The 24,799-nt window shown below is 30.2% G+C and overlaps 3 protein-coding genes across 3 annotated transcripts; 2 read left to right on the forward strand and 1 right to left on the reverse strand.

The window, feature by feature from the left end:
* Window positions 1-4,269: 4,269 nt before the first annotated feature.
* On the forward strand, window positions 4,270-6,208 carry LOC137826238 (UDP-glycosyltransferase 83A1-like). The gene is made up of 2 exons (XM_068632132.1): window positions 4,270-5,064; window positions 5,171-6,208. The coding sequence occupies exons 1-2, from the start codon at window positions 4,575-4,577 to the stop codon at window positions 6,016-6,018; spliced, it is 1,338 nt and encodes a 445-aa protein (XP_068488233.1). The 5' UTR covers window positions 4,270-4,574; the 3' UTR covers window positions 6,019-6,208.
* Window positions 6,209-9,436: 3,228 nt separating this feature from the next.
* Window positions 9,437-11,773, forward strand: LOC137827084 (UDP-glycosyltransferase 83A1-like). Its single transcript, XM_068633296.1, has 2 exons — window positions 9,437-10,047; window positions 10,560-11,773. The coding sequence occupies exons 1-2, from the start codon at window positions 9,567-9,569 to the stop codon at window positions 11,411-11,413; spliced, it is 1,335 nt and encodes a 444-aa protein (XP_068489397.1). The 5' UTR covers window positions 9,437-9,566; the 3' UTR covers window positions 11,414-11,773.
* Window positions 11,774-21,169: 9,396 nt separating this feature from the next.
* On the reverse strand, window positions 21,170-23,172 carry LOC137825854 (uncharacterized). The gene is made up of 2 exons (XM_068631640.1): window positions 21,407-23,172; window positions 21,170-21,332 (listed from the first exon to the last, which is right to left on the reverse strand). Exons 1-2 carry the CDS (start codon window positions 22,836-22,838, stop codon window positions 21,310-21,312), a joined length of 1,455 nt encoding a protein of 484 aa, XP_068487741.1. The 5' UTR covers window positions 22,839-23,172; the 3' UTR covers window positions 21,170-21,309.
* Between the last annotated feature and the right edge of the window lie 1,627 nt (window positions 23,173-24,799).

The raw sequence follows: 24,799 nt of genomic DNA on the forward strand, positions 1-24,799 counted from the left end.
GCAACTAATTATTTTAGTCTCTAAAAATTGATTTTTATTTCATGAATTTTCTTGTACTGTAATAACCTAATAATTCTTTAAGAATAAATTACATATCAAACCACAAGAGTATATAATTTGTATAATTTTTTTATATAATAAAATAATGAACAGCGGACACAAGAGTATATAATTCAGACATAGGAAAATCTGTAACCTGGTGTCGTGCACGAAAGCAGCACAGAAGAGGAAGAATCAAGATCATGGTTGAGTTTTTTTTTAATAAAATGCAAAAGATTAAAAAACTTAACAATGAAGGAAAACATAAATTATTGTAGTTCATATCCAGTGTAGAGAGGCTCGCGGTGCAACTAAAATTATTAATAGATCTGGCAAATTAAGTACTGTTGCGGAGCCTACAATCTCTGCAACGGTGCTGTATCATAAGTCAGAAGAAGATGGTCATAATTTTTGCATGCTTAAGCTACTGTGTTTTTCCTGCAAATGGATCTGTCACATTTCTTAGCCTAATTTCTTATACAACATTATCCAAAACTCTAGAGAATATCATCTTTTCTCTAAGGTGCCTCCAACCTTTATCTACATTTCTGTGGAGAAATATTAACTATTGTTAGGGTTTGAATTTTGATTACATTACAAGAAATAGAAATTAGTTTAGAATTTAAATAATTAAAATTTTGGTAACTAATTAGATACTAATTTAAAAATCATTTAATAATAATAAAAATTAATTTAAAAACGTTTTTTTTCTAAAATATCTTTAATAGTTTAGTTACTATATCAACTAATTATTTTTAATTTTTAAAATTAATTTTTATTTTATAATTTATTGTAGTGTTAGAAATAATGATTATAGTATTTTTTTTTCTTACATGGTCAAAAATTTTAGCTTATATTTTTCACTACTGTTTAATAAATATAGCATATTTTTTAATGTTTAGAGTCTCATGTAATTAAAAGTTATAAATTTTGTATGATAATTTTCGAAAAAAGAAAAAGTAAACATTGAATGCATGAAAAAGTTGAGTGTAGAGATTTCGAATGCATGAAAAAGGTAAATTAAACAAAGGTTATGTAAGTTAATACACTATGACTCCCAAAATAATTTAATATCAAGAGTTACACATGACCAAGTGTGAATTTATAAATGTGTATAGTTAAAAGTTGCAGACATTTGCTCATGGCTAAAAGTAATATTACTAAAACCAATTATTTTTTATAGTCTCGTGCAAATGTTTTCAATAAACCCTAATAAAACTTACCCAATCAATATCAACTTTCACATTCTCCTTTAGTTGTTTGGTCCAACATTTGACTCAATGGCTCCTTCAACTTATCTAGGATTGATCTTAGGAACATGTTTGTCATCAACATTCTTCTTTGTTAGGGTCTTAGGGACATCCAAATTTGTAATTAGTGTCTTCTTGGACCTTTTTTACCAATTTCTCCTACAAAATAATTAATAATGTAAATAACATGAGTCTTAATTAAATAATTAGCACTAGAGGATTTTATCTTGTCTTTTAGTTTGGAATTTCGTTGATTAGCTTGATGTGGTGGTACATCTTGATATGCTAAAGAGATGCATTCATTGCTCCACCTAAGTTCATTACTCCAACAACTTCATTTATTTCTTCTCCACCTACATTTTGTGTTTTTCCATCTACATTCATTGTTCAAATATATTCATTTTTTTCCAACCTATGATGTGATATCAATTTAAGAGGAACCTATGATGGGATCTCAATTCAAGAGGAACCTATGTTACAAAAAGAAAAGTTATTACTACAAGGACTTAAGAAAGAATAAAAAAAGAGATAACGTTTTTAACACCATGAAGAAAGATATACAAGGAGAATGTACAATATTTTGGAAGAATAAATTAAAAATATATCTTTTTAAAAAAATTGTAAATAAAATATATAAAAAAATATAGTCACTTTCCTGAGAATGAAAAATTTGTGTAGATTGGATACAATTATAACTTCTAAAAATAAAGACATTATTAGTTGAAAATTAGGAGTACCAACCAAATAAGTTAAAACTCTTCATATGCATCAATCAAACAAGACTCAACTTTCTATTTCCTAAAAACTAATACACTTTTTTGCATCATAACTTCCAATTTGTGAATGAAGTGTCATGTGATTTTCTTAATTGAGTTCATCAGAGGTTAGTCCTTATTTATATTCTAAGAATCTTATCTTGAATTTTCCTTATTCAAGTAGTGGTTTTTCTTTTTGTATTTATCCTTTTTTTGTGATGTGTTCTTCATCATCTATTTTTTCTATCTTGTGATTTTCTTTCTTTCTTTTTTTAATCAAACTTTCACACTAATCCTTTCATTAATATCAAGTTTAGTAAAAAAAATTCTAAGAACTTGATGTTTATTGTTTTCTAACTTTCATTTCCAATATCAAAACAGGTTCATGTACTTTCCATGAGTTTCATTCATTTTCTTCCATTAGATGGTCATAAATTTTGCATGCTAAGCTACTGTATATTTCCTGCAAATGGATCTGTAGCCTAATTTCTTATAAAAGATTATCTAAAACTTTAGAGAATAATCTTTTCTCTAAGGTGTCTCCAACCTTTATCTATTCTGTGGGCAAATATTAACTACTGCTAGTGTTTAAATTTTGGTTAGGAATGCTTATAGTCAATCTTTGTTCTTACATAGTCAAACTTTATTAGCTTATATTTTTTACTACTATTTAACAATTTAGTCCAAATATATTAATATATATCATATTTTTTAATGTTTAGAGTCTCATATAACTAAAAGTTATGAATTTTGTATAATAATTTTCAAAAAAATAAATTATACTAATGATGTATAAAAAAGAAAATAAATTTTAAATGCATGAAAAAGGTTTCGTGTGGGTGAGGAGGCGTACATAGTAAAAAACAATCTAAGCCAACTAGCATTGATTTGTCCACAACAAGTTATTCATGAAAACGAACTTATTGTGGTGAGGGCCATTGGTTTGAGCATTTAGATTATGAATTTAATATGTTTTTATGGTTATTAAAGCTTCTGGGTTGTAATTTTATGCCATATTAATTTAATTGGTTTTACTGTGTTGGAAAAATCAAATGATTTTAATGCAAATTGCAAACTTATACTGTTGATTACATAAAAAAAATATTTTTTCTTTGAGAAAACACATTATTTTATATATTATGTCGATAAAAAAATTGTTCTTTAATGTAATTTTTAAGACAGCTATTAAATATAAAATTAATATCAACAACCTTTTTTCTTATCAAAAAGAGGATCAAGTACCTTCTCATATACTCAAATCTCATTTGTACCACTTTTTTTATACATGCATAGCCAATATAGAAAAGAAAACCTTCATACCATCAATGAGTTTAATATTTATTTTAAAATTATTCTCTTACAAGAAAATAATATAAATGCTTAATTAATTTTAGTCCCAATTTCTATAATTAAATATTCAGAGGAGTTAATTTCTTATGGCAACAAATAAGACAAGAGTTGGTCTGGTGATCACTGAAATATAAGTGAATTTAAATTTCGTGTATATAAAATTATTATTTTTTAAAACAATAATTTTAAAATTAATATTTTTTTAATAAATTGAATGAAAAAAATTGTATAAGTACTCACACGATGAAAGAATTAGAGTAAAAATATAGGAGTGTCATGACAACCTTCCACTAGATTACAACAACAAAGAAAAACAATCTTTTGTTAAAATTAAACCATTTTAAAATTAAATTGACCAAATAACAGTTGTAAATTGATGTCTTTTAAAGTCTAGTTGTCAAAATTACATTTTTCAACAAATAATGACATTTTTATATAATAAAGTTATGTTTTTTCATATAACTGATAATAAGTTCACAATCATGCATCATATTACAACTTAAAAAATAAATATTTTTCAATAAATAATGATTTTTTTATATAATAAAATTATATTTTTTTCATATAACGGATAATAAGATGACAATCATGCATCATATTACAACTTAAAAAATAAATATTTTTCAATAAATAATAACATTTTTATATAATAAAATTATATTTTTTTATATAACTGATAATAAGATGACAATCATGCATCATATTACAACTTAAAAATAAATATTTTTCAATAAATAATAACATTTTTATATAATAAAATTATAATTTTTTATATAACTGATAATAAGTCGATAATCATGCATCATATTATAATTTAAAAATAATTTTTTTTTATGAAATGTGGCCCACTTAAAGAGATAGAAGAATCAATACTCATTTTGAAATTGTATTGTGACATATTCTAGTGTTTTTGAGTGTGCAATTTTCAAAGTAGCATTTTTCTTTTCAAATTTTGGCTTTTTCTTTGGTGTTCTTCGAAAATGAGACAAGCTTAGTTCCATAGGTTTGAACTTTAAATAGCGTGGGTGGAGATGAAGAGAGTAACACTCTAGTACCTAAGCATCAACGCATCATTAATGGCAATCGATCCAACACTAGCCCAAACAACAATCTCTCTCACAAGCTAACGTTTTTCAATCCCCTCAGAACTAGTTTTTCGAGAGCAAAATTTGCAACCACAATGGCCATCACCCCTCACTTTCTTGTTATACCATATCCAGTTCTAGGCCATGTGAACCCCCTTATCCACTTGTCTCAGATTCTGGCCAAACATGGTTGCAGCATCACTTTTCTGAACACAGAGTTCAGCCACAAACGGTTGAGCACCACCGGTGTTGGCCTTGACAACCTCAAGGGATCAGGGATAAAGTTTGTGACACTCCCAGATGGGTTAGGCCCTGAAGATGATAGAAGTGACCAAAAGAAAGTTGTTCGTTCAATCAAAACCAACATGCCCTCCATGCTTCCCAAGCTCATACAAGATCTGAATGCTTTAGATGCAAACAACAAGATCACTTGTATGGTTGTCACATTGAGCATGACTTGGGCCTTGAAAGTTGGCCACACTTTGGGAATCAAAGGGACTCTTCTCTGGCCTGCATCAGCAACTTCTCTGGCCTTGTGTGATTGCATCCCAAGGCTTATTGATGATGGGGTTATAGATTCATATGGTAAGACTAATACTGATATTTTTTAGCACTTATCTGAAGTGTATCAACCTTATATAAATAATCTTATTATAGTACTTGTTATGGTTTTCTGTTTTTGGCATTGAAGGAGTCCCTAGCAGAAGACAGAAAATTCAACTCTCCCCAAATATGCCTTTGATGGACACAGAAAACTTTCCATGGCGTGGCCACGACAAGTTACACTTTGATCATCTTATGCAGGAGATGCAGACCATGAAGTTAGGAGAATGGTGGCTTTGCAACACAACTTATAATCTTGAGCCTGCAGCGTTTTCCATATCACCAAGGCTCCTTCCGATTGGTCCATTGATGGGAAGTGACAGCAACAAAAGTTCATTCTGGGAAGAAGACACATCTTGTTTGGAGTGGTTAGATCAACAATTACCTCAATCTGTTGTGTATGTTTCCTTTGGTAGCATGGCTGTAATGGACCCCAACCAATTTAATGAATTAGCCCTTGGAATTGATCTCCTTGACAAGCCTTTTATTTGGGTAGTTCGTCCAAATGACAACAAGGTAAATTTTAATGCATACCCTCATGATTTTCATGGAAGTAAAGGTAAAATAGTAGGTTGGGCACCACAAAAGAAGATACTGAACCACCCTGCTTTGGCTTGCTTCATTAGTCACTGTGGTTGGAATTCTACTGTAGAAGGTATTTGTGGTGGCACACCCTTCTTGTGCTGGCCATTTGCCAAGGATCAACTTGTTAACAAATCCTACATTTGTGATGTGTGGAAGGTTGGATTAGGATTAGACAAAGATGAAAATGGATTGATATCAAAAGAAGAGATAAAGATTAAGGTGGAGCAATTACTTGGGGACCAAAACATAAAAGCAAGATCACTGAGAATGAAGGAATTTACCATGAACAACATATCCAAAGGTGGCCAATCTTCAAAAAATCTAGAAAAGTTTATCAAGTGGGCACAATAATAATACTTTGGATTGGAACTTTGTTGTTCTGATATAATCTGCTATTAAAAGTGGATCTGTGATTGTTTTTTTAGTAAGAATTTATTGGTAGTTTTTTCTGTTAGAAGTTTGAGATAAAAATATGAGATGATGTTTTTTTATTTATGTATAATTAGTTTATCATATTTATTTATTATTTTTTGTTAAATAATTTGTTTTTGAATTGCTATTTAATTTTATTGTTATTTGAATTATTCCGTACACATATTTATGTACCAGACAACTTAATCTATGAAAATTGAAAATGGTAGGAGTTGTAGTATACATCCCATTTCAATTATGAACTTCGTTCAATGAATCATTTGTCCCCTTCATTCATTATTACAAACATATCGGCTTGTGTTACATAATTATTGTAGCTTTCAATAATTTCTTTTGTTTCATTCAACTAACAAAAGTCATAACAGAGTATGCCCAAAGAATTTTTTTATTTTATTTCTTTCATATCATACAATTTACCTATTTATATATTTTTTTTATCACTTATTCTTCACACTACTTTTATGATAAAATAAAAGTCAAAAGAAAAACATTATTTAAACGACAAAATTATAAAACAAAAGTAAATTCATAAATCTAGCATGTGCAGTTAATTAATCAGAATTAATTACTATATCTCTTTGGTTTTGATAAACCAGATTTAAAATAAGCATTTGAAATCTGAGTTGTGTTATACTTAATTCAACGATGTGAATTAATGAAAAGTTTTGAAAGTCAACTTTGAGAAGTAGTTTCCACATTGAAAAACTGTTACACCTGTCAGTAAAATCCATATTAAACTCTTGGATATTTCATCTTCCTGATATTTCTTAGAAAATGGGTATCCCTCAGTTTCTTGTTAAACCATTTCTGAGGCTCAGACCAAACGCAATTGTAAAATAACTTTTCTGAACACTGAGTTCAACCACAAACAAGTTAAACAACCTTAAAGAACAAGGGATAAAGTTTGTGACACTCCCACATGGCTTGAATCCAAAAGATGATAGAAGTGAGCATTACAGAGTTCTTGTATCTATCAAAATCAATGTGCCTGCTCTGCTTCCAAAGCTCGTACAAAATATCAATGCTTTGGATGCTGACAACGACATCACCTGCATGGCTACTTCTTCCTTCTTCCTGCACCTCTATTCATTCTTGCAGAACTTTTTGTTTTTTATTAAAAAAATAAATTAATCTTTAAAATTCCACACATTTTTCCATCTTCTTTCTTCTTTCATTTTATCTCTGCATCTCCGAGAACCTTCACTTTTTTCTTTTTTCTTGTTGTATTGGTTTGTCATTTTTTTTAAAACATTATGAATTATATAATTGAAAAAATATTTCTGAATTTGGAAGTATTCTTCAAATTTATAGAATCTGAAAACAATTTTTTTTTTTTAAATATTGAAGTTAATTTCAAATCCAAAAATAGATTCTAGATTATATAATTAAAAATATATCAAAAAAAATATTCCAAATTTCATAATTCATAAGTTTTTTTTAGATTTAAGATTAGTTTATGAATTATCTAATTTGGATTACATAATCTAGAAGTTAATCTCTTATTTAGAAAAAAAAATTATGTAGGAATCTGAAAAAAGCTTCAAGGTTACATAATTTTAAAAGTTAATCCTTAATTATATAATCCAAAATATAAACTACACTATAAACTTCATATATTTTAACTTTTGTACAGAAGGGTAATTTTGAAATGAAAAACTTATGGGAGTGTATGGAGGTGCAGGAAGAAGCGACCCACCTGCATAGTTGTTACAGTGAACATGGGTTGGGCCTTGCAATATGCCCAGAAATTGGGAATTAAAGGGGCTTTTGTATGGACCGCATCTGCAAATTTCCTGGTAGCATGCTATTGCTTTCCAAGGCTCATTCATGATGGAATTATGGACTCAAAAGGTAAAAATAATATGGCTATTTCTTCCTCACCTCCATATATTTTTCCTCACCTCCATATATTTTTCTCTCACCTTCATAAATTTTCATATTTTCAAAAATATCTTTATGTAATTTGAAAGTCTTTTTTCAAATTTATAATTAACTTTCGAATTATATAATCCGAAAGCCTTTTTTCATATACATGATTAGTTTTCGAATTATGTAATCCAGAAATCCTTTTAAAGCTTCTGAATTACATCATCCGAAATTCTTTTTTCAAATGTGTATTTAGATTACATAATCCATAAACTAATTTTATGGCGCCCTTGGGGCTTTCTATTTGATTGTATTGAAAGGCCCAATTCATTGGGATTTCCCTATTGGGCCAGGTCATTTCGGGACAAGCGGATCATTTATGATGAAGAGGATGATTCAGAGTTCTTGCAGGGTGGAACCATGCAGTACCAGACACGAGATAGATCTTCCAAAGAACAGGGCTTTTTTCGAAGTTTATGAAGGTAATACAAGAAGATAAAATGTATTTTCACGTAAAAAAATAACCTATGGAAGTGCAGGAAAATACAGTTAAATAATATTTCCTTATTCTTCTTACATTTCATAAATTCATTCTCATATATTCCGAGTTTTATTCATCATCTTTCAGGCATTGTTTCCATTTCCCCTCGTCTTTTGATTTCTCATTCTGTGAGAGCTTTGGTGAGTGTTTAAGTTATCCAAGCTCTTAATTAACAGAAATTTAATAAGATTTGGTTAATTTTTTATTCATTTAGCCATTTATATAAAAAGAGCATTTTTTATTTATTTATTTTTGTATGATGAGTAGACTATTGTTTCATCACTACTAATGTTCTAATAACCCTACAGAAAAATAGTATCACGTACCCAAAATCAAAAGATTGAAAAATAAACTTTTAAGTCAACAACCAAAAGAATCAATATAGGAAGATTAAAAATATATGTAAATCCTTAACAAACTTTCAAAAAAAATAATGTGAATTAAATTTATATGATAAATACTGTGGTCATATAGTCATTACCATTGTTTAATTTGAGAAACTAAAAATAACATTTTGTAATAAGATCGAAAAACTAGAAAATAAAAATATATATAATTGAAAAACCCTAAACATTACTAATTTAAGAGAACTAGAAACATGTTTTAAGACATTATTTTATCAGTTGGCTGAATAATTTCTTGAGACACACGTACTTCAAGAAACACGTGATTAAGCTAAAATTTGGGGTGAGTGTAGAATCAAACAAAAACATTGCAGTATTTTATTTTTCTTTGAAAAAATTTCTTGAGACTCACGTATAGCTTGAAGAAACCAACTTGTTCAAGCAAGCAATAAATAACACATCACTCAATAATACCTATTTGATTTCTCTTTTTCGTTCTCTCTTTGTAACACACTATATTATTAACATATCCAAATTTTCTAAGTGTCAGCATATATAAGTGTTCCTATGCATTATTTTTCTCACAAATACCAAACAACAATTTATCAGGATTGCACTCACTTATATACAATGAATTGTTCTCATCTTTGATTGATGTGGGATCTACAACACCACTTAGTAGCAAAAATCAACTTCACACCTTTTACTGAACAGACATGAGTCATCCACATTTTCTTGTTATACCTTATCCAATTCTAGGGCACATTAATCCACTGCTGCAGTTCTCTCAGGTTTTGACCAAACATGGCTGCAAAATAACATTTTTGATCACTGAGTTCAACCAAAAGAGAATGAAGAATGCAATTGACCACTTGAGAACTCAGATAAATTTTGTGGAACTCTCAGATGGTTTGGATCCAGAAGATGACAGAAGTGACCAGCCAAAGGTTATTTTGTCTCTCAGAAACACCATGCCTTCTAAGCTTCACAATCTCATACAAAACATCAATGTTTTGGATGGTGATGACAGCAAGATCACTTGTCTGGTTGTTTCTAAGAACATGGGATGGGCCTTGGAAGTTGGACACAAATTAGGAATCAAAGGGGCCCTTCTATGGCCTGCATCAGCAACTTCATTGGCCTCATTTGACTCCATTCCAACCCTAATTCATGAAAGAATTATAGACTCTGAAACTGGTAAGAACTGATAATTGCTTTATTATTCCCTCTGTTTCAAAAAATTACAAAGTTTTAATCTTTTAATTTACCATTAACTAAATTACATCAATCTTTATATTTATAACAGATAAGTCTATATTAAGAAAATGGGGTTAATTAGATAGTTTTTTTTATAAATGGTATATAATTGTTTTTTTAATCTGTATACATTAAAAACCTTAAATTGTAATATTTTGAGATGGAGAGTAACCCATTATTTAAATATCAAACTCCATCAAGAAATTGGAATCAAGCAATTCAGTCAGAAATCACCACATGTGATCTTTATACATCTTTTTAACTAACACTACAAATGATTTTATTGACTACATAAAAAAGGTGTACAATTTTGAATCAAATTCTTAAGGTAACAATTTTTTATAATGCTTAATAAACTTCTTTCAAATCTTTTTGGTAGACTAAAGTTTTTTATAGTGTCCAACTCTGATAGGCAAGTTTTGATTATTTATTTTTTTGGACCTTAATTGCAGGACTCCCAACAAGAAAACAGGAAATTCAGCTTTTACCAAATTCTCCTATGATGGACACTGCAAATCTTCCATGGTGTAGCCTTGGTAAGAACTTTTTCCTTCACATGGTGGAAGATACACAAAGTTTGAAGCTAGGAGAGTGGTGGCTTTGCAACACCACCAGTGAACTTGAGCCAGGAGCATTTGCCAAGTGGGCAAGGTTCCTTCCAATTGGCCCATTGATGCAAAGTGACAGAAGCAAAAGTTCATTTTGGAGAGAAGACACAAGTTGCCTAGATTGGTTGGATCAACATCCACCACAATCAGTTGTGTATGTTTCCTTTGGAAGTTTAGCAACAGTGGAAGCAAATCAATTCAAAGAACTAGCTCTTGGTCTTGATCTCCTTAACAAACCTTTTCTTTGGGTTGTACGTCCAAGTAATGATAATGACAGACACAACCATGCATACCCAGATGGATTCATTGGATCTAAGGGTAAAGTTATTGGCTGGGCTCCACAGAAGAAAATACTGAACCACCCTGCCATAGCTTGCTTCATTACCCATTGTGGTTGGAATTCTATTATAGAAGGTGTGTGTGGTGGCATACCTTTCTTGTGTTGGCCATTTTTCAGTGACCAATTTATTAACAAGTCATACATTTGTGATGTGTGGAAAGTTGGAGTGGGATTAGAGAAGGATGAAAATGGAGTAATATCAAAGGGGGAGATAAGGAAAAAGGTGGAGCAAATACTTGGGAATGAAGACATCAAAGCAAGATCATTGAAGCTCAAGGAATTGACCCTGAATAACTCAGCTGAAGCTGGTCAATCTTCAAAGAATCTCCAAAAGTTTATCAACTGGGCAAACAATTAATGGTGCTTTTCGTTATGATAGTTCCAAAGCCGAAAACCTTTTCCTCTTTTTTTGCACTTTTAAGTTGAAAAAGATAAAAACCATTTTATGCATTTTTGAGTCCTTCTGTGATTTCCAAAAGGTCGATTGCACGTTTTCAGAAGTGTTGAGAAGGCTATTCAGATCAATATTAATAGCCTTACCCCACGGAAAAATATTGGTACTCTAAATTTAGCAGCAGAACATTCAAAGCTGTGTGTCATGCACTGGTTTCTCAAATATTCTGATAAGGCCTTAATTCCCTGGTGGCAATGCAGTAGTTTATTTATTTATTATTATTATCAAAGTTGTAATGCTTAACGTTAAAGTAAATACTTCAAATTGATTTAATTAATTTTATTTTTACTGAAAACATTTATTCCAAGTTACATAAAACAAAAATAGTTGCTTAAAAAAATCTCTAATCAATTTTGCACAACATAATTAGTTATATATTAGTATATCATACATTAATATAAGTATAATTAAGTGTTAAATACTTAATTGATTATGTAAGAATCATTTGTTATGATCATACATACTTTATTACGTTCTTGAGTTCATTAGTTAGTCCAAGATAGGTAAGAGAATATTGGTTGTATGTAGTTTGTCTAACTGTATTTGCTTTTTTTTATTTTTTTATTTTATAAACAGAATAGTAATATGAATTGATATGTTACTTGACATCTCAGTTAACACTTTAAGTAACAACAATCATCATCGCATACAAAAAATATTATTAAAAAAAATAAAAAAAAATACAAAAATATGAGGTACTATACAAAAATCCATATGTTAACAAAAACTATACATAGGTAGACTATACATATTAATAAAGAATTCTAAAAACATACTAGATGGAAGTCTATTATACCAATGAAAATATTCTCTATGAATAAATCCTAAATTAACTAACTTATCAGTAACCCTAAACCTGATTTTTTCACAATAATTAAGATAAGTATTTCATCGATTACGAAGCATTTAAGGAACATTTGTCCTAACAGTAAACACAACACAAACCAAAGCTGGTTATTCCATATCTTGCCTAATATTTTTTCATTACATTCAATTTATATATATATATATATATATTATGTTATTTTTTTTAATATTTTTAGACACGTCGTGTATTAGATCATATGTAAAAAAAAATAGTATTTCTGTTTAATCTCAATGATACCTTAGTAAGTAGAGTTTCATGTCTTTTAATAATTGGTGTATTTATATTGTTTTAATTAAAAAAAATTGATTTTCAAATATGAAAATCTCATCACCAAAATTTTTAAACATCATTTTATAATAAAAATTAAATCATAAAAAATAAAATGTATTAAAGGACTAAGATCTTATCTAATAATAATATTATTTTGTAAAATATCGATTGTATTGGTATTAGTATACATTTTATACTCAACTCCTTAATAACATTTCTCTTACAAAAAGAAAATTCGGGAGTGAAGTTGTATTATGGTACACATGTTTTTATTACAATTGCATCAAAAGATGCAAATATTATTTTCTTTTTGAACAATTTGATTGTCTCGTCCAAGAAATTTCCTTGTTAATTTTCCTAAACAGTAGCATTCTCCGACCTCATCATCACCCAACAACCTTGAAATTGACCAAAACTATAAAGAGCTCCTTACAAATGAAAAAACTTCTCATGGTCCCAACCCATAGTTCTCCATCAATCACTCCTCACCCTCCTGTCATGTTTCTATGTGGTCTCCAATTTATTATTATTTAAAATATAATTATAACTAATTAATATTAATATAAAATTGTTTATTATTAATAAAAAATAATTTAGCTATTAATAGTTTTTTAGTTTTTAAAATAATATTTTATTTTTATTTAATAATTAATAATTTTATAGTAGTGAAGTATTTCTTAAAGCATTTTTATAACTTATAGACATGTAGAAACTTTCAATTTTCTTTCAATCGAAACAATGAATGAGTTGAAACAAACACGAGTATTAATCTTCTTGATTTTTTTTATCAAATGTTTTAATTTTAAGTTAAATTATAACTATTAAGTATTAAGTTGTCTTACAATATTACAAAATACATAAATAACAAGTGAGATATTGATGTCATGTCACATGTCATATCTCTATGTTTATGTTATCAACTACATTGTTAATATTCTTAGCTTAAGGCTAGGAAGGGTCTGATTTTTGGGTTTTGCAAGTATAAGATGGTGGGATTGGCAGTGCAACGAAAATCTGTTTTGAAAATAAATCACCAAGTTTGCAGCATCAATGCAAGTGCTATTAAATGGCTTGGAGAGGAAGATCAAGATTATAATGATATTAAGATATACTAGACATTATATTAAGATATATTTACTTGCAAATCTTATTTTATAAACAGTTTATAATATTAAATTAAATTTAAAGTTTATTTTTTAATATAATATATCAAAGTTATTTAAAATTTATTTAATGAAAGTTTTATCAATTATTTGTTATCGGTCATCTATAAATATATAATTTTACATACAAATTATCATTCTAAATGTGAAAAAATATATTAAAAATTTTATATTTAATGAGAATAAACTTAGATAATATTAGATGACTGCAGAATACTTTTAAGTGAGGGTTGTGATTAATAATTAGATATGTTACGTGAGGGAAGGTGTGTGAGCTAAAATCATATTAAACAAGTAAACTTCACTTAATGTATTAATTTCTCATTTAATTAAAGTTGTGAGATCCTATACAACTTAACAAAATTGGCAAAATCATTTTAACAAGGTAACTTTTAGTAGACACATTTTCAGTCTAGTACAAAGTTATATTATATGAGACGACTTGTATTATAAAATGGTCTCAAATTATTTATTTTGATATACTCGAAACATTAGAGTATATGAGTGAAAAGCCACGTCAATAGCAACAATAATTGATACGACATTCCAAGAAAACTTGATGTTCTGTAGCAAACATTTTCTGCAAAAGAGACACTACGGTGGGTCCCATTGTGTTATCTATTTTGTAGATTATGACGATGCGTGGCGATTTACTTACGTTACGACAAAAATAATTCAGCCTAATTATATAGCCTTTGCCCTACAGAGAATAACTAGGGTTCTCTTAAAATTCTACACTATATATATAATATCTACTCTTCAATCATCAAACCAATAATTCAACTTTGCAGTATTCAAAAAATAAATATAATTATCATTACTATATTAGATATTATGATAGGGATAAATTAGTTGTTAATAATAATTATTGGTTTCATCATTTTTAATGTCAATTTTTTCAATAATTATTATTATTATTATTTTATTATTGTATTCTATTATTACTCTTAAGAAATTATTTCTGACTAACACATTTTTCTTCCATGTTATACTAAATAAAAAGATTATTTTAAAATGTTAAAATAAATAAACATCAAGTATAAATATTAAAATATAAAGTATTTATTATATTTAAATGAAGAAAAATAATAATAAATATTTAACAAATAAATTCAAACATTGTGTACATTAAATAAAACTGATTTTTTTGGTGTATTGTTTTAGAAAGATAAAGGTGTAATTGCAGTGAAAGGAACATTTTTAATATAAAATGCAGCAATCAATGACTAAAATAATTGTAAACTTACAGATATTAGAATACTGCATTACAAAGCAGAATAATGAAATGTTAGATGAAAGGATTTGGTGTTTTTTTTTTTTCCTTTTACATATAATTAAGTATTTGTCGACGTTGTCCACAATTAATATTTCTTAGAAAATTATGTTCTTACAATCTCTTCTCTTTCACCACAATATCGTTTTATTGAATTATTTCTTTAATATTATTTGTTCTCTTACCAAATACAATCATATCAATTTACAACCACCACATCATGGGTAAGCTAATTATTCAAAAAAAAAAAAAAAACACAACATGATATATAATACAAGATATACATATATTAATCACACATCACTCACAATTTAGAAAATAACACAATAAATTACATTTAAATGATTTCTATTCAATAATACAAAAATCTTCAATCTTATATCAATTACTAAATAATTTGTTACATTTAACATTTTTCAAACTACTAGTCTTAAATATGTTTTATTAAACACTTACATATAGGTCATCAAAAGCAAAATATTATCATCAATAGTCCATCTTATAGAGTGGTTCATTGTACCTAATTTGTATAATATGACTATTTTAGGCCAAATATATCATATAGTTTTCTAGATCTAATATCTAATATGAAACATTATGAATATCATATATATAATTGTATACATCTCATCATGAATATATGTATGTGTATGTGTCGATGGAGTGTGTGTCAAACTACATATTCATATTATCGTTTAAACATTTTTTTTTATCAGCAATAACAAATATATAAATGCGAACCACTTTAGGGGTGGAACAACCCATATTATCCTTTAAACATAAGATCACCAAATGCATATTAGTCGAGTGAGCTTCTCTCGCTTCGTTGACTTTTCTCCCACACATCGAGAAAGACTTCTTCATAACTTATTAACCTCCACTAGAATCATTTTCAAAAATTTCCATCGAATGATGAAGAAAAGATAAAATATGAAAGATATTAGAAATAAAGAGACTATAATCTACCTTGATTGATGTTATTGTCAGGAAAAAATTATGAACCAAAAATAACTCTTATATTATGTTTAAACTGACTCATATTACTAATTACACTCAGAAGAAGTAATATATTATTAAGTTAAATATTTTAATCCTACTTAAATTCAACACTATGTACACAAAACAAAATGTATATTATCATACTCCAACATATACATCCATTCAATAACAATAATTTCACACATCTAAATCAATATCTCATAGAAATAAAGATTATAATTAACTTCACTTATTTTTTTTAAGTATTATGTATGTTAGCAAAATTATTTCTATGCGCATTCATAAGTCTAACTTTGTGCTATTAGAACTTCCAGAATTTAACCATACACCACCATCACCTTCTCTTAATAATTCAAATAAAAAATAGTTAAATAGGTTCAATCAATTACATTTTCTTAATAATACAAAGAAAAGAAGTTAAATGTGTTTAATCAATCACCTCCTCTTAATAATCCAAATAAAAGAAGTAAAATAAGTTGAATCAACAATAGGAAATTCATTGCTTAATCTAATCAAGAATTTGTTTAGACGATCTTGATGTTAATTGCTACATTTTAAGGAATGTACTTTGTTATAGAAATATAGTGAGAGTTTAAAAATGATATAGATAAATTTATAGAAAGATACAATTTCTAATGAAATAAATAATGAAATTTTATTAGTTATATATTTGTAATTTTTTACTTATCTATTTTTAAATTATATTTTTAGAAAAAAATTATAGATTTTACAAGTTTGCAATGTCTCAACCCATGTGAAGATTTAATGTCTTAAATAAGATCAAACTAGTGACACTCAATTAAAATAATTCCAACTAAAGTCAAGTCAATGATATTTCAACTAAGTTATGTATCTACTCAGATTGATTTTTAATGAAAATTTTCATGTTAGGCATCACTATGCAACTTGACATCTCAGCTAGGCTGACATCTCAAGTAACAACAATCATCTGCCATCACATGAAAAAAGTATTATTAAAAAAAGGAAAAAGAAAGAAAATACAAAAATATGGGGGGACTAGACCAAAACCCACATGTTAACAAAAACGATACATAGGTAGACTATACCTATTCATAAAGAATTCTAAGAACAGACTAGATGGAAGTCTATTATACCAATGAAATGATTGTCTATGAATGAACCCTAAATTAGCCAACTTATCAGCACATGCATTTCCCTCACGAAAAATATGAGTAACCCTAAACCTGATTGTCCTACAGAAATTAAGACAAGTATTCCATCGATTACGAAGCATCCACGGAACAGTAGTCCTAGCAGTAAACGCAGCACAAACCAAGACAGAATCACATTCAAGCCAAACATTAGTAAGTCCCATCTTTTGAGCTTCCTCCATAGCATGTATAACTCCATAAAACTCAGCAACCAAAGCAGTTTGAACTTCAAGAAACCCTGAAAAAGCACCAATAAATTCTCCCATACTCCCACGAAAAATACCTCCACAAGTAGCAAGACCAGGATACCCCCTAGCAGCCTCATCAGTGTTAATTTTAACCCAGCCTGGTGAAGGAAATTCCCATCTAACTGGAAGAGGATGAAGAACTTTCCCACTACGAGTCTTAATACCAAAAAACTTAATCACGTTGAAATCCAACATATCATTCTTCATTGAAGTTTTAGACGAATTTCCCACTAGACGAGTTAAATCTTTAATTACCGAAATAGCCTTAGAAACCTCAATCTTATCCTGAAATCTAGCATAATTCCTCATACGCCATATCATCCATATAGAAAAGGTTGTCACAGCAAGTTTAATCAATTTAACCAAAGGACTACCATCACTCTTAATAAAAGAAAGAAGATCATCCTTATTAGAGAAATGAGAAGTAAGAAAAATCTGTCGAACCCAACTCCAAATATGTAATGCATTAGAACATTCAAAAAATAGATGTTGAATAGATTCTTCATGCTTTTCACAAAGCGTACACATAGAACATATATGCAAACCCTTATTCTGAATATGCATATCTGTAGGAAGTCTCCCATGAAAAATTTTCCAGAGTACTAAAGTTTTGGAAGGCGGAATAGATGAAGACCAAATGAACTTACCCCAACCACCTGGAACTCCTGGTTCCAAGAAAAAAGTCCTAGCCGATTTAAGAGTGAAACGACCAGACTCATCTAGAATCCAATTAGGAATATCTTGTTCCTCTCTAACCATGATATGATTAAAAAAATGCGGCATCTGCTGTAAAGATAAGGGAATATTCCAATCATAACCTGACCAAAATTGAGAGACTGTATCCGGAATGTTAGCCCCATCAGATAACCCTGCAATATTTGCTAAAGAAGTAGTAGAACACCATTTATCATTCCAGAAATTAATAAAAGAACCTGTACCAACAATCCAAGAAGTATAATCAAGTATGATAGAATAAAATTGTTTAATTCCAAGCCAAAGAGAGGAGAATCTATAAACCATTCTAAACTCGTATTTTGATTTAAGAACTCTGGCTTTCAAGAGTAAAGACCAAGGTTTGTTGCTATAAGCGAAGTTCCAAGCAAGCTTAAGAAGATATGACTTATTTTCATGATGAAGATTAATAATATTCAAGCCTCCATCCTCAAGAGGTGAACAAATTTTCGCCCAATTAACAGTAGCGATACCTTTTTTCATAATATCACCAGTCCAAATAAAATTCCGGCACCACTGCTCAACTTGCTTAATAAGAGAAACTGGCCATTTATACATATTAAAACTATAAGCTAGAAATCCAGTAATCACTGTATTGACCAGCTGGATCCGACCCATCATGCTAAGAGATTTACCTTTCCAAGATGCTAGCTTCAATTTGACTTTATCAGCCAAAGGTTGAAGAAATCGACACTTTGGAGCACCAACAAAGATAGGCACTCCTAAATAATTGAAAGGCAAACAACCATGACTACAAGAAAGAATATTTTGAATTTTGGTGACAAATCTTGGAGAATTATCCATGGTGAAGAAACTACTTTTAGAGTTATTAATATATTGACCAGAAAAATCACCATATGTTTTAAGAAAAGTACTCAAATTTCGAAGAGACTTAATATCCCCCCTACAGAAAATAAAAATGTTATCAGCATACAAAATATGAGAGGGAGTGAGATAACCTTTCGGACTAGCCATATTGAAAATCTTCTTATCATTCACAAGCTTAGAAATACCTCTACTAAGAACTTCCTCTGCAAGACAAAAAAGTAAAGGAGACAATGGATCACCTTGTCTTACACCTCGACTACAGGGAAAAAAACCCACCAAACTACCACTTATTCTGATAGAAAGCATAGCTGAACGGAGAATTGTACTAATCCAATTGACAAACGAGGGGTGAAAACCAAAGCGTTTCAAAACTAATAATAAGAACTTCCAACTCAGAGTGTCAAAAGCTTTATGAATATCAACTTTGTAAGCCACATTACCTCCTCTAACCTTTTTAGAAAGCATATTAATAGCCTCAGAAGCAATACCAATGCAATCCTGAATCTGTCTACCCTGCACAAACCCATATTGATTAGGAGAAATGATTCTAGCAGCCACAAGAGCAAGCCTATCCGCCAGTATCTTGGAAATAATTTTAAATTTGAAATTAGCAACAACAATTGGCCTGTAATCTTTAATGGAATCAGCACCCTGAATCTTAGGAATAAGAGATACCACATTACTGTTCATTCCAGGGAGAACCCAATTTTGTTTAAAAAATTGTTGAACAACATTACAAACATTTGTCCCAATAATTTCCCAGCAAGAATGATAGAAAACACCACCAAAACCATCAGGACCAGGAGCACTATTACCGTTAAGATGAAAAACCGCATTCTTGATTTCAGAAAAATCAGGACATTTAATCAACATCATATTCTCCTCAGAGGAAACCATAGGAGGAATATAAGTACCAATAAAATCTTCCATATTATCAGCATTCAGAACATTAGAAATAGACTCAGCATAAAGATTTTTATAAAAGTCAAAAATATGATCCTCAATGATTTTAGGATCCTCCATAACCTCATTATCAATCCGTAGACGATGAATCCCACTAGAAATATTTCTCCTTTTGACCACAGCATGGAAAAAAGCTGTATTTCGATCTCCATCCTTGAACCATAACATCTTAGCCCTTTCTTTCCAAAACAAATATTGACAGTGAAGAGCATGATCAAGCTCCTCCTTAGCAATCTTTTCTTGACAAAGAAGCCCATCACTATCAGACAAACTAGCAGTCTCTAAGTTTTTATTCCAGTCCCGGAGCTCAAGTTTCAACCTTTTTAACTTATGTTGCAAGATAAACATAGGACAACCAACAACCTTATTAGCCCAAGAATCATGAATAAGCTTCATACACGAAGTGTCCTGAAGCCACATAGAAAAGAAACGAAAATTGCTAACCTTCCGCAAAGAATTACTAGCAAGACTAGCAAGAATAGGGGAATGATCAGAACAATTTTTAACAAGAACTTGATAAGTACAAGAATCCCATTCATCCAGACACACTCCATTACATAAAGCCCTATCCAGTCTTCTGTGAATTCTATGCAACCCTCTCCTTCCGTTACACCAAGTATAACAAGATCCAGTAAAAGGCATACAAGAAAGATCATTAGTATTAATCCAATCCAGGAATTCATTACAAGAAACCTGATTAGGAGCCACTCCCCCTTTACAGTCATCCGCCGAGAGCACAGCATTAAAATCTCCCAGAATACACCAAGGCCCTGTGAAGAAACTAAGATCCCTCCACAAAAATCGTCTAGACAAGTATGTGTTAGCACCATAAACACCTGCAAAGCTAAAACTTTTATCCTGCCAAAGACAAGTTACAGAGATAAATTGATCATTAACCAAGAAATTTTGGACAAGATTAGGAACCGACAAACACCAAAGCTTAGCAACTTTATTAACAATAGGAGACGTAGTCACCAAATGCATATTGACAGATTTGAAAAGGACGTCAAAAGCAGTAGTGTACGGCATCATGGGTTCAGCAAGAAAAACCAGGAGAGGTTTATGTAGCTTAAGTAAACTAAGCAACATCTCCACAGTTTTGTGGTTTCCCAATCCTCTGACATTCCAAAAAAAAGAAGAGACCTTCATTGCGACGTTGTAGAGAGAACTGCCTTAGCAGTTTTCCTGGATTTACCAGTCCCCTTAGGTGGTCTCCCTGGTTTTCTTTTAGTGCGAACTGTTTCTTCCCCATTATCACTATCATCCTCCTCCATCTCAGTAGAGTCAGCCCAAAATTTTGAAACAACCTGATTTTCAATATGATCATAATTAATTCCAACAATGGTAGGCGGAATGGTTGACGCTCCAATATGAGAATTACCTCCCACATCTGTAGTTTCCAAACCATCAAGAGAGGAAAAGTGATTTTGAAGGACCAACGATATTGCTTTAACATCCCCAATATATTTAGCCTTCCGAGGGGAGGTATGAGGCGACTGAGATGGTACAGTCACAATAGCAGAGACCTCCACATTAGGATTAGTATCTGCATGTGATTTAGCCCTCCGAGGAGAGGTAGTACGCAATGGAGATGGTACAATCACAGGAGCAGAGGCCTCCACATGATGATCATCAATAAGAATCGTTGAGTGTGACTCTGAGTCCTTAGCTTGAATAACAACAAGTGAATCCAAAGTGGGAGAGGACAACCCCTGCTTGGGTGAGGATCTATCATGATCTGAAGCATCCTCAAGAGGAGGCATATCTGCAAAATCATCCTCTCCTCCATCTGTTTTATCAGCAAGGTGCCCCAGGGGTGACCCTACATTAACCCCACTAGTAGCATCAACTCTCAAATTATCCATGGGACCTTCTAAGAGCTTCGTCTGCAGATTTTTTTTCCGATATTCTTTACGTTGGGTTGGAATCGTGGTCCTCCCTTGTTCCTGTTCATCAGAAGGTGTCTTCTGAGAAGGTTTATGTAGAGGCCCAGGAACACGACCCTGGTCATGGATCACCCGGCACTGAGCAAGCTCGTGCCCAATCATCTTACAATGAGAACAAAATGGAGGGAGCCATTCATATTCCACACCAGCTACAAAAGCAAAGTCTGGACATTCAACCAAGAGTTGATCAGGAAGGGGGGACAACAGATCAATATCCACCAGCACTCTAGCAAACATAGCCCTATTCTTTCTCATAGTATGCTCATCCAAAGACAAAGGAGTACCAAGGCCTCTGACGATGGAAAATATTGTCCTTGGTTTCCAATACTCCAAAGGCAAATGGTAAATTCTAACCCAGGTCTGAGCTTTGGTACTCCTCATGGTAGATGGGACAAAGTCTTTTGTCCAGGCAAATAGTCTCAATAAACCAGGAGATAACTTCAGGGAACCCATCCCGAGGGCCCATCGCATGTCTTCTATAGAAGCGAACTCAAACTCATAGAAACCCTTTCCAAGAGGAATTGTTTTCCATGGTCCAAGAGCTTTCCACACCGGCTGCAACTTTTTAGTTAAATCCAGGTGTGTGAGAGGTTTATCCCCCTTAGATAGAATAACCCGACCATGGAGATGGGTTTTGCAATCCTCAAGACCAGCCAAGTAATCTGCCTCATCAATCTGGACAGCAATCATGTCACCCTTAATACAAGGGGTAGGTAGTTGGGACAAAGGAATGTCACATGTATTTCCCAAAGCCTGAGCAAAAGTCTTCCTTTGACCGGTCATAGAATATACTTTATTATCAGGACAGACTTTTCGATCCATCAAACAAGTCCATGGAATGAGGAAACCCGCAGAGCCCTCCGCCATTTTAAAACCTTTAGTAGGAAACCCTAAAACCCCCAAATCTTCAATTTAGGGTTTCGATTTCGTTAATTTACGTAACCTGGACCTGCTGCTATTGGGGTTCGTCGTCGTCTTTCTCGCAGTACTTGCTTCGTTGTCGCCTTTACCTGCGACTGCTGCTGCACCGCGGCGGCGACTGCTGGCTTGGCGTTGGAGGAACCAGGCTTCGCAGAGAGATAGAAACAAAAACCCTAGCGATGCTGTGAGGGAGGGCGGTTGCGACGGTGGCGAAACCGGCCAAACCCTAACCTAGCGAATCTTGCGATCGCTTTGGGGGCGCTTGAACCTCTTCACGCGTTTCTTCACGTCGTCAGCTCTTTTATAGGTTTTGCGTAAACCATGAATCGACGAATAGCAATTTTAAGAACCGCTGTTCAACGATGGAAACTAATATTAATTATTACGCTTCACAGATTTTCATCTACTCAGATTGATTTAACAAAACCGCAAGTAAAAAATAATATAGATAAAAAACATAAATATAAAAGAAAAGAGTATATAATTTCAATTTTTACTTTTGTAAATGAAATTTGATATTTATAATTTTAAATAATCAAATTACTCACAAGTTTATAAAATTTTAATATTTTAAAAATACTCAACTCATATTTTGTTATTAAACCTTTTAAATTAAATTTTCTGTTGAAAGTAAATACCCTCCAAAATTTTCTTATCAAACACACTATTATAGTTTTATAAAAAAAAAATTAAAAATATTGTATCTTTAGTTTATTTTTATTTAGTATATATTAAACTATTCATTACCAATAAAAATATTGTTTTTTCACTTATTTTTTTTACTCTCTAGTTGTATTGTTTAATGTTGAGATGGATTACTGTAGACTGAGAGTCCGTGATATGAAATCCAAAATATATGTCGCCATCTACTTTTAAAATAGTTCAAATTGAATTTTATAATTATTTTGTTATGATTAAAATGTAAAGATTTAATAAAATTTTGCAACAATTAAATCTTCTATTTTCTAATTATTATTTTTCTCAATCTATTCTACAATGATTAAATTATATTATTTTTAAAAATAAAAATACAATAAATATTATTCGATAGATGACCTGTTTAAATTAGTAAACATATATTAATTGAGAATTATTGGTTGATGTAAAAGGTGAAAATTATAAAACTAAACTATGAAAATAACTGAAAATGGAAAAAGGAACGACCGACACGAAATTATGAAAGTTTATAAATTTGGTTATTTTTATATAATTTTGTATTGAAAAATTGTAAATTTGTTGAGTTGCTGTTCTGTTTAATTTTTCTTGCTAGTTACTTTGAATTTTATCATATTTTCTTATATGTTTTATATGTAAAATAAATAAATAAAATTAAGTTTCAATTTTTTTTATAAATTCAGATACTTTTAATTAAATATCTATTAAAAAAATTATATTATATTAATTATCTAAAAAAATTATATTTTTAATTAAGTCTTTATCATCAAATAGAATTTTGTGATAATTATCTGAACTTTGACAATAAAAAAATAAAATTCTTAAATTTTAGTTATTTTTATTAAATGAGATTATTTCGTGTTTCGATTGATTTGATTTATTTTCTATATTTAATTTAAAAATAAAATGATATCATTTTTTATAAACATAATCAAAATTTAAATATTTATTGTTGAGTTGTCTAAATTCGTGGTGTTATAATTGAGACAACAAAATCCAAAAATTACATTAATTATATAACGACCAAATCTAATAAAAACTTAATTAAAAATAAAAAGATTTTAAATATTTAATAGAACAAATTTTTATAATAAAACTTAATTAAAAAATATCTAAATCTATTAACTACATAAAATTTAATTATGTCATTTTTCATATACACGTAAGTAATAATGATGCAAAATAATGACTATATCATATAAATCAAAAAATAGAGACTCAATAAAAAATAT

This window comes from Phaseolus vulgaris, chromosome 8, assembly GCF_000499845.2.
Source record: "Phaseolus vulgaris cultivar G19833 chromosome 8, P. vulgaris v2.0, whole genome shotgun sequence".
In the NCBI taxonomy this organism is placed as follows: Eukaryota; Viridiplantae; Streptophyta; class Magnoliopsida; order Fabales; family Fabaceae; genus Phaseolus; species Phaseolus vulgaris.